The 11,882-nt window shown below is 36.7% G+C and overlaps 1 protein-coding gene across 1 annotated transcript; it reads right to left on the minus strand.

Moving 5' to 3' along the window:
• Positions 1-7,755: 7,755 nt before the first annotated feature.
• On the minus strand, positions 7,756-11,771 carry LOC109062526 (NADH dehydrogenase [ubiquinone] 1 alpha subcomplex subunit 10, mitochondrial-like). Its single transcript, XM_042763623.1, has 10 exons — positions 11,600-11,771; positions 11,014-11,182; positions 10,685-10,900; positions 10,451-10,537; positions 10,238-10,359; positions 9,721-9,800; positions 9,359-9,413; positions 9,197-9,282; positions 8,694-8,802; positions 7,756-7,984 (listed from the first exon to the last, which is right to left on the minus strand). The coding sequence occupies exons 1-10, from the start codon at positions 11,672-11,674 to the stop codon at positions 7,916-7,918; spliced, it is 1,068 nt and encodes a 355-aa protein (XP_042619557.1). The 5' UTR covers positions 11,675-11,771; the 3' UTR covers positions 7,756-7,915.
• Between the last annotated feature and the right edge of the window lie 111 nt (positions 11,772-11,882).

Consider the following 11,882-nt stretch of genomic DNA (forward strand, 5'->3'; position numbering starts at 1 on the left):
GAGAAGATGAGAGGTGAAGTACACCATGATTTCCATTAACCTACTTTCCTTTTATCTCATTCTGAATACAGCCCTTGGTGCTCTGGGATTACACTCTTTCCTCTCTGACATAATGCTCAAAACAACATAGCATCTCCAGCCACAGCACTGCTGAGACTGTTCCAGATCTGTTCGCTCCATCCAGCTGTGTGTCACTGGCAGGGTCAGAGCTGTGGCACAGAAGGCTGACATCTGTCCTTAGTGGGGTGGATTGAGGGAGCTGGTCTGCACAACTGGAAATTCAGCAGATATATTTAGAGCAGGAGGACAAGGTTGTTCATCTTGAAAATGACTGTGACTCTGGGCAACCTTGATGCCCTCTACAGCACCACAGGACAGCGTGGCCTGGCTCTGTTTACTGAGCTCGCTTAAATCCACAGCCAAGGTTCTCTGATTCCTCCTCTGTCAGAGGACTTTACTTATTCAGGTTGGTGGAGAGCTGCTTATCGCACATGAATTACACTTGAATTCACTTATTTAAAAAAATAATAATTTATGTCAAGTCAAGCTGTAATTTTATAAAATTATGCAAAAAGTGTGAAAATAGTTTTCTAGCCCTCATCACCCATTGCATCTGTTTCCTGTCACAAGATGTTTATGACAGAGATGCACAACTTAAGTCATATAATTGATCCCTGCTAGAGCAAAAAATCTGCTGCAAATGACATCATCTTCAGTGTGCAGATATTTGCTTTAAATCACAGTAATGATGCCAGTGACTGTGCTTCTCTGGCAATCTTTTATTATCTTTTCAGAAACAAATTGAGACAGAAATAGACAATGGTCCTTAAAGGACACTTTCGTGGTGCCATTTGTAAACGCCTGATGAAATTTCCATATCGAGTCAGCATTCTAGGACAGTGTTAACTCTCTTAAGGGAACAAACTGCTCACCACAGATCATTAGACAGTACAGGGGATGTATGAAATAACAAACACAATATGAAAAAGAAAACCAATTCTAACCAAGACTTCCAGGCTGTTTTCTACATCCGGACAGGTTTGAGTCTGGACAAAGGATGTTAGCTGTTAAATATGGTGAGGCATCTGTACTAGTGTGGGCAGTCATCTTGGAGACGTCATTACATCTGATGTTTGCTCAGCCAAGTAATATGAGGTTTTTACAGGATCAGGTACATGATATGTTTCTAACATGGTGGCCTCTTGATATTGCAATATACCATAGTGTTGGTGCCCCCCAAAAAAACCCACTAAATGCTTTTCAGAATTTAGAATTTGGTTTTATAAGCTGAGAAATGAACAGATTTCCACCTTGAAAAACTGTAGGCATTTCTTCTTTCAGAATGGTGCTAGGTTTCACTGCACTAAGAACTTTTGGGTTTTTATGACAGTATTTAAAGTACTAAAGCTATATTTAATGAGAAAGTTCACCTAAAAATGAAAATTCTGTAACGACAATTCATCATTCCCTTACCCTCATGTCATTCCAAAGATATTTTAAGATTTTATGTTGGTAACTAAACCATTTAGTTACTATTCACTTGTATTGCATGGACAAAAAGTTGTACATTTATATATTATTTTGTGTTCCAGAGAATAAAGAAAGTCATACAGGTTTGGAATGATATGAGGTTGAGGTAATGATGACAAAATTATCATCTTTGGGTGAACTGTCAGGCAAAGAATAGCCATATATCTTGTGTTTAAAAGTCTGACTCCAATGTAATGAATTAATAAGATATCATAAACATAGTGAGTTTCAAATTCACAAAACTCTAAAATAGTTGCCAGTATTCTAGCACAAAAAAAGCATTCAGCAAACCATCTTAACAAATTGCTTAAATAGTGCTGTGCTGTATTTAAATTACGTAAGTGTCATGTTTTTTTATTTTATTACTTTATATGTAAAGTAAGCTTATTATAGATTAGACTTTAAAACAAGAATCCCTCTTTACTTGGTCCAAAATTTGTTTACATACGTTTTCTGTTGATCATGGCAGCAATAATTCAGCAAATAATGATGATGTACTGAAAGCATATGAACAGATGTATGGTGTACTTTAACACACTGTCATAAAAAAAACCTGTTAAAAACGTCAGATTGCAGAAGTCTGCTGCATCCTCCTACCCTAATACTCAGATCACGAATTGTGCAAATGTTTTGTCCATGTTTGTATCATCACCTAATTTGCATAATTGTTTAAGTGAACTGAAAACAGCACATGCAAACTATTAAGACAAGACACCCCAACATTAAGAATTGTTAAGAAAGGTTTGTTGTTTAAATATGCAAATGATGAATCATCCTATTAAATATGTACTAATTTCCATACATTTTCTGAAGAAAATCTGAACATTGGATAAAGCCTGATTCAAAATACTTGTTTTATTTTGTTGATGTGTTAGAGGTTTTTACAGAGGTCTTTTTATCTTAATCAAAAAATTTAATTCAGTAAGTTTTTTAGAATATATATATATATATATAAACACTTAAAAGTTTATTTCAAATGTTTTCTTTCCACTAGTCTTTAACAACACTTTATGAAAACCAAAATCTCAAAATTGACCAATGAAAATGTTTTTGCTTGTTGCCTGAATGACCATGATTCATTCTCAGTTAAGTTTCCCCATAATATTTGATCTTGTCTTGAAAAATTATGGAACTATATCTGTAAACTAAAGTCCATTACAGCCTCTCAACATATAGCTCCAGCATCCAACCTCTGACTCGCTCTGCATGAATCAGAGGTTTTAGTCTCTCCAAGCACACAAAGTGCAATTAAACCATCTTACGGATTCAAGCAGAGGATAAATTCTGAGAAAGGAAATGTGTGCAGTTGGCTCAAACCTGATGAGTCAGCCATGGTCATCTTATGCGGTGTGTTTAAGAGGGCCATTACACAGAGGCTGCAAATCCCCATAAGGCACAATTACCTGAATGAGCTGATTTATCTCCACTCATCACAGCCTATTATTCCTTGAAACCAAGAGTCCTGGCCGGGCAAGACAGCCGCCTTATGGAAAAGAGCAGGAGATTTGTTTGTTTATTGGGAAAGTGGTACTGTATAATGGGTGGAAGTAGCCGCCCTGGACATTCAGCTCTGTGTGAATACTTCATAAATATTGCTCTAAACAAGCTACATGCTCGTTTAAGTGCTCGTTTGCGTTTTTGGACAGCGTTATTGGGGCAAACACGCTGTGGCTTTGATATGTTTTCACAGCATTGTACACTTTGCTCACCTGCAAGTGAATTTAATGAGGCCATTACAGTGAACAGCTGACATCTCTGTTGTGAAGAGAGGTATTCATGGCAGTAAGATGAAAATGCTGTATCACAGCAATTATTTGTAACCTTCTGATATTGCTTGTGTGAAGCCTGGCATCTAACCAAAGTAATCAGTAAAAGTCGATAAGCATTCATTAGTTTGCTTCTGGTTTAACATCGCAACATCATTGCTAAAAAACAAGATGAAATGACACCAGAAAAAAAAACATTTTATTATACGAATTAATGGTCATGCAGAGCTTTGTAAATATTTAATCAGCTCCAGTGGGGAAGTAAAAATATTGTTTCCATTTTAAAGCGTGAACAATCACACTGTTCTAGTAACAGAAAGTAAATGTCTTTAACATTGTTGCAAACATTGTGTCTACAGCAACCTCACACTGACCTTGGTCACGACAGGTGCATCATGTTTCTTTTGCCTTGAATTTAAAATGGAGAAATTTACATGCATATCTGAATACTCATTGGGGAAAAGAACCGAAAAGCTGATGGGTGTAACTTGCATCATAAAAAAAGAATCATGTTCACGAGTCCTGTATCACAACACTCTGAATAATTGCTAGAGGTATTCAAATTTCAACAAAGGCAAGGAGGGAAGGTAGGTAGGAATGAACGAATGAATGAATGAATGAGTGGATTGAAGACAGACTGGGAAGGTTCTGACTAGGTGTGACGCAGAGTGCTTGGGGTATAAGATTATTATTTTTTTCATTCTGTCTTTTTTCTTTGACAGAAACGAGACAAAACACAGGGCTCGAAGGGTCCTTTGTGTCTCGGTGGGTAAATGCTTCTGCTCTTTGAAGCAGCTCTACCTTTCAGGTGTTCATTATCCTTCAAAACAAATAGCTCCTTTACGCAAACGTTCCCCATTTGTTTAAGACAATATCGTGTAATTAAAATCTAATCAGAGAAAGGAGGGAATCCATGAATATTTAAATCTATTTGGCTTCTGAATCTTAATGAAATGGTAATTTATGATGGCTCCGGGCTTAATTCTAGCCAGGGAGCAAATTAACTGGATTTCCAGTGATTCTCTCAAGAAACTTCCTTTTTTTTCCCCACTGAATGTGCTTAACATATGGAAATATGATTAAAACATCTATTTAAAGCCCAGACTATTAAAATGTATGTGAAAGTATTGTTATTGGGAGCTGAAGTATATGCACTTGTTTTTAATTCCAGTGACTTCAAGGTCTGTCAAAAAACTCAGCCATGCGTAATAACCTGAATTGAAGATTTGACATGAAAGCGCCTCAACATGAACAGTTTTTGACAAATCCTTTATCTGATAAAAGATGAGGTGAGAATACCTGATATAAAATAAAATCTGTTTTCATCATGGCAACTTAGCGCCCATGTAACGCTGTAGAAAATATCAAGACTGACTCCTAACATGAGAGATATGAGAGGCCGCTGAGAGACATCAAAGTGAGTTTTCTGATGCTAGACTCTGACAAGCGTTCTCAGAGGTGATAGCATTACCTAGACTGACCATTAAAGCAATTACTGAGAAGCTAGTTTGTATGTTTTCATGAGTTGCTAATTTGAATGAGCATGTTTTAGAGGAACTTTCTCCCACTTAGGCTACATTATTTAAAAAAAAAAAAAAAAACTTTCATTAAAACATAAAATTAAACATCCTCAGTTTTTCCTTAGATTGAAAGTGTGACAGAAATTCAAATATAAGCCATGATCAATTTGACAAGACAAGAGTACATGAGTAATCAAAGCCAGCAAATCTTTTTTTCTTCTCGCATGTTAATGATTAATTTAAAACGACATGAAATCTGATTAAAGTCGCATGAGGCAAAACTCAGAGTTGTCCAAAAGAGACCCACTCCTGATGGTCTGACTGTGAAATCATGGCCCCAGGTTTTCAAACAGTGTGAAAGCTTCTCTTTAGAGACACACAAAAGGTCTTGAACTTTCAGGTGTGGCAGATCTCAGCCCGAAATGGGCTATTCTCATATCTTCCAGCAAATTCATACTATCAGAAAATGTAATTACACTGAGAACATTTGGATAAGGATACAGAATTGCTGGATGAATGTAAATAAATGTGACCTTGAACTCAATGTCAAGGTTAAATAATATTAGATATTCAGAATAATGTATTGATTCATCATTACATTTATTCTAATGACAGTGAGAAATCATTGATTTTACCTTCATACACTACTGTTCAAGTTCGGGGTTTGTAAGATTTTATTCTCAAAAATACAGTAAAAACAGTAATATTGGGAAAGTTTTTTTTATTATTATTTTAATACATTTTAAAATGTAATATATTCCTATGATGGCAAAGCTGAATTTTCAGAATCGTTACTCCAGTCTTCAGTGTCACACGACTGCTGCTTAATAAACACTTCTTATTATTAAAGTTGAAAACAGTTGCACAGTTTAATATTTTTGTGGACATTTATGTTACAATAGATTTCCATCACTTTTGATCAATTTAATGCATCCTTGGTGAATAAAAGTATTCGATTTTTTTTTCCATAAACAAAATCTTACTGACTCCAAACTTTTGACTCGTAAAACTAATGTAAATTGATGTAGAATATAACCAGAAGTCAAAGCAGTAACTATTATCTCCCAGGTTCTGTTTATTTTGCTTTGTCATTGGTGTTATTCAGAGTCCATTTTACATCCATTCATGTTGCTTCAGGCCATTGCTGTGTGTCCATTGTCTGTCAGCACTGCTACAATAGCTTTATTTATCTTTCCATCCTCCTCATTTAGCAGACCACCCCTCCAAGCTGCCTGATAACACAACCAATAACTGACAACTCAGATAGCAATGTGGCAGTCTCTTCATCAGCAGCAGCACTAAATACAGAGATCCAGCAACTTTACTGCAATTAACCATTTGAGATCAGCCTCCTTAAACCGTTTTGAAAATGCATTAGCATAGTTTAATTCAAATGTAGCACTTTGCAAATGTTGTGCACTTTTCTAACCACTTTAAATTTAAATTCAGAGCCCTATTCGCCTTTGCAAGTCATTACTAGACCTGCACTGCAGCATCTACCAAAAAACACATATAATAACAGCTGTGGGAGGATCTATGGGTATGAAATATTTATGTATTTAAAAGATCGCTGTCAAAATAAAAGCCTCATAAACACATATATACAAGACACAAGTGAAGGAGAAAAGGAAAGAGTTCTGTTCTTCTTTAAGACGGAAGGTACAACAGTGCCCTCCTCTGAGAAAAGCAAGACAAGTGCTGTAGAAAATAAAGGGTCATTCTTCCAGTAAGTAACATTGTGATCATTTACTTCATTTTCGAACCCATACAACTTTCTTTTTTTGGTGAAATACAACAGAATGGGAACTGACAGCCTCATTCGCCATTCACTTTCATTGCATCTTTTTCCACACAATAAAAGTGAATTGTAAGAGAGGTTGCCTTCTTTTGTGTTCCACAGTAGAAAGAAAATCATAGGCTACATGTTTAGCACTACACGGAATTTAATAAATGATGAAAGAACCTTAATTTTTGGGTGAATTTTTCCTATTAACAGGGCTAGTGGCAAACACAAAGCAAGATAAAAAAAAATGTTCTTCATTTTAAAGGGAAATAAACTTGTACTTACAGTCGTGCTGGATTTCCTTGGGCACTAATTTTGGTCACTTTCTAGAATTTTTTCTTCATTTTCTCCATTGAATTTTTTTAAGCTTTATAGGAAAACAGACTCTCAAAGCATTAATCAGTATTAAATTAATGTAAATTTATGGCATCCCGTTCCCTTTTATAGAGGGACTCAGAGGTTTGCAAATACAGATGAAAGCTGAGGGAATCTGAAGGCCGGCGTTGTTTAAACAGCCACTTTTATTTCAGCGTCATTGGAGATTTTTTTGTGAATAATCACCCATAAAGGCCAGAATATGAGAAATGATGGTAATATGAGAGGCACTCAGGAACAAATGAGCAGCGGCGCGAGGCAGCACTATTCCTGGATCCGCGGGCCGCTCCTTTACCGGCAGTGCAAACCCACCACAGACACATATCATCTCCTCTCATCTCTGAGTGACGAGAAACGACTGGTTTCAGGTGTCTAATGAGCTGTGGTCAGTTCGCATTGTGCCATTTCTCAAAAAAAAAAAAGGTATTTTAATTGGGGTGTTTAGTCACCGTCTCACCGCAATTAAAAAAAAAAATATTAGTGAGCAGATGTTTTTGTTTGTCCTTACAGAATACTTCCTTAGTTAGACATTACATTTGTTGCACATTTTCACTTTTCCGATATAAATTTAATAATCATTTTAGTGATTTATTACAAGACCTGTAAGACAGAGCTGTACTCGTCTCATCTAAGTTTGAATAGTCAGTCATGGCTGGATTAAGGGTCTCTGACTAAAGTTGATCAAAAATGTATAAAATTTAACTTTGGAACCAGAGTTTAATTAGACCTCAACAAGATCACACCCAAAGAACAACAATGACTCAAAGTGAAAAGAAACGAGTTTAACATATACAATAAATGTTTTAATAGCAATGTACAATGATATCTTCAGCTGCATAAGAGCAGAATATATCTTTCCCCACAAGACATGGACGAAGGGCTGAAATACCACAAGGAATCTGGCTTTCAGATGTCCTTCCCTCCAGCGACAACAGCGTTTCTCACTTCAGCCAGATGCCTTTATCCCCGACGTCTTCATTATAACCTTCAGCGTACTTCTTTCCTGGGAGCTAAGGAGAGATTTTCATGTCACATGTTAGATTCTTTAAAGCCCCGGTGTGCAATGGCAACATTTTACCATGACCTTTAAAGAAATACACTGAAAATAAAATAAAGTAAAAGAATAGACATGTAATCTATATTCATGAGCTCCACTTCCACATGTTCTCTCAGCTGAGGTAAAGCTCCACATGTTTTAGTGCAAAGACTGACAAGGTGGTGATCAGATGAGCAGATTAAAAATCTCATCACTCCCCAAGATCAATATAACAGTGCCAGGAATCATTAATGGCCATACAAAGTGCTTCTGTCACCCACTTCAGAAGTCTATCTGTCTCCTGATTTTATAATGCCACTGACATCATGTCCTCAGGTGACACTCCTGCTTTGCGAAAACACTCAATCATTATGCAGGCACTTGTTGGGACATTATTTGGGCTCCTGGACACACAATAACTTGTACACAAATGTATCTGACAAAAACATAATTTAAGGTGGATTTGTCATCACTGAGACACCTAAAGCATCACTGCTCCATTCATTCTAATAAATGAAGTTAATATCACCTGTCACTACTGATAAAATAAGAAGAATAGCTAATAGAGTTCAGACATAGTTGCACATGGCCAAAATTAGGTCTTAAGCACATGCATCCCATTACATGAGGTTTGTGATCAGTCTTTTACATTTAGTGGCACAGTTTCAGTGGAGGGCATGTACCGATTTGAAAGCATAGTAGGCAGCATCAAACTCATGAGCACCGACTGTGACTTCAGGAAGATATCTGGGGATGCAGGTCATGTTGGCTACTCTTTGCTTGTCCTCCACCCTAATGAATGGGGAAAAAGAGAGAAAATCCACATTTGCTTTTATTTTTCTTTGAACCACTAGATGGCACAAAAACTTACCGCTGAACCTTTAAACATCTGCTTTTCACTGCACACATACACATTTTTCTGAAGATACAGACAGCAATGCAAAGTTTATTCTGCACTAAATTGTTGTAATATTCAGGTTTTTTTTATGTTCAAACTAATTAAATTAATATATTGTATTTGCTGTTAATGCTAAAGACAATAATTGAGAAGATTATAAATAGCTGGCTGACTTTTCCATTTATTTATATAACATGAATAGATTCTATAATTCCAGCCATCCCAAGGACCTTCAGAAGACTTCAGAAGGAAATAAAATAGTCAAATGTAAATAAATCCAGCACTCACAGCATTCGCATATGGTGGAAAGTGACGTCATCTTGCTCCAGCCAAGGGCCCTTCTCAAACTTGAGGTACTCTATATCCTCCACAACCTGAAAAGGAAAAAGAGAGTCAGAGCAGTGACATTTGTCTGCCTCAATGTGCTCCACACACAGTTTCAATCCTTACCCTCTCAATGTCCTGGGCCTGGGTTGCATCATAGGCAAGAACCTCTGCCTCTTCACTGAAAATGAGATACAGATTTTTCAAACTAAAACTGAAAACTTTGATATACTCACATCACCAGAAAATGCATGTGCTTTAAACTTACTTTAAATAAACCATTCATTTTATTTTAATTACTGTTGTTACTTTTTGCAAAAATAGTAATTTTATAGAAATATATGAAAAAGATACTATAAAATATATATATTATTACAATTATACTATATTAATAATTGTGTGTGTATATACGTTGTTTTTTGTGTAAAATAAATACAGTACTTATCAGTTACATTTACAAAGAAAAGTGCAGTGGATTTGCTACTGACCTGATTTTAGGAAGAAAGTTCTTCTTGTACGCTGTCTCAATGCTCTTCAGGTAGCTTAAGGGAATATTCTGGAGGTATGACTGTATAAGTAAGGCAATGAAAATTCAGATTTACTGATGTGATGTTGGTCATTAAATCACCAATTTAATAATCTCTTCCTGAATTTGTCAAAATAAAAAAATAAAATTATTAAAAATGTATATATTTAATAATTTCTTCACTCAGAACCCTTATTAGTCAGAAAGTTGAGTTTTAGCATGAAAGCTGGAATGGAAGAACAGATCCATTTCATAACTTGCTTAACTCACTCAGCATGGCTAACTTCACGTGGAAATGCAAAGATATTTTGTCAATTATTTCCCCAATTATCCAATGTATGGAAACCCCCATGCAGAAAACAAATCAAGAAATAATCAAGAAATGATTTTGTGTTCTTATTTTTGTACATTAAAAATCAAAAGATTCATTATTTCAACCAACAACAAGTTAATCAATGTGTTCCCCTCCTCACACAAACCTTTCCTGACGCCTTGAGATTTTTCTGGACCTCTTCAGCAGGTAAGTCCACATAGACGACCAGATGAGGGGGAAGAAACTCACAGATACTGACACCCTTAATCTCATTATAGTGATCCATACCTGCAGAATAGCCACTGTAATATGACCAACAGAATTTTTTTTTCACCTTTTATATCATTTTACGCTTTGAATTTCAGACATAATCACTCACACTGCTTTCGGATGAAGCCTTCTTTGAACATGGCCTCCAAAAATACAATGTCACTAAATGGAGATCGTTCCAGAATAACTCCCTGTCCTAAGAGAGGGAAACAGAGTATAAAGAATAGCATAAACTTTTATATAGGGTAATACGTGTGTGCTGTAAGGTTTTTATTTCGATCACATCATCAAACTGTGTATAATAAAAGTGAACAGCTATTCAGAATCAAACCGCTTTGGTCACCTGTAGAGAGCAGGTGTTCAACAGCATCAGAGTACTGCAGCAGCCTCATGAGGTACATCCAACACTGCAGGCGGTAAGAGTTACCGTCACTGGCTTTGGGTTCCAAGTAAAACTTCTCCAAACTGCAGTTTCCATTAAAGGCCTTATCTAGAGGAACTTTCTCCTTTGTCATTTTGTCCACATAGTGTATGTCTGGCTCAGGCATGTACAGCATCCCTGATGAGAGAAACATTAAATACTGAATTAATATTTTTAATTTCACACACACACACACACACATACAAAATAACAATTTAAAAATAAAACTAGAGAGCCATACATTGTCTTACCGAGTTTATCAGCCAATTTTTGTGCAAGCTCTCCCTTTCCACATGCCAAGTTGCCATCAATGGAAATGATCTTGCTGTTTTCCTTGAAGCGGGTGGTTGTCCTCTCCCCCAGAGCATAAGCCCACCATCCATACCGCAGGTTTCTGACAGCACTTGTGTGGATTTCAGCCAAGGGTATAAAACATTGTTATTTTTCCTGCAGATAGGTTGATGTAGTCTGACAGCGTGTACATATGTAGTCATGATCAGCTGCAATATCACTATATATAGTATCAAGCCATTAAAGATTGCTGACACGTTTGTTTTAAATACAAAACAACACAACAGTGTGCTTTGACAGAACCAGTGTGACCTGAATACGGGGGTTTTCATTGTGATATACTGGTCATATCTGAACCAACGTCAATGCACGTTTATATAAATGTTACATTGCTTAAACATATGAGCAGATAAATTAACGTGACAGTAGGAAGTGTTTTTTTTTACAGCTGCAGTACTGCTGTTGTCCTTCAGTCTGGACTTTTTGAGGCCCGACAGGACAGAGCAACCTTTCGTCTGGAGTGCAGAGGCTGTTTTTCAATCTCACCGTGGCCACAGGCGATGCTGCTTTCCAAGCTGCTGCACCCGAGGGCACAACCAGCCGAAATAACCGCAACGCCATCTCGAAACTTCACAAACTCCAGTGAGTATGACGATCCTCAATGTCGCCGAAGGAGCTCTGCGTCGCGGGAGTTTTGCGTCATCGGTGAGTCACGTGGTTTCTTCATATGACAAAGGTCCTGGCCAAAATGAAAATGACAAAGCACTGAACAGTAAACGTTTATATATGCATAAACAGTTGAGTGAATGTGTGGCATTCGTTCCATGGG

The sequence above is a fragment of the Cyprinus carpio genome, chromosome A9, assembly GCF_018340385.1.
Source record: "Cyprinus carpio isolate SPL01 chromosome A9, ASM1834038v1, whole genome shotgun sequence".
NCBI classification, from domain to species: Eukaryota; Metazoa; Chordata; class Actinopteri; order Cypriniformes; family Cyprinidae; genus Cyprinus; species Cyprinus carpio.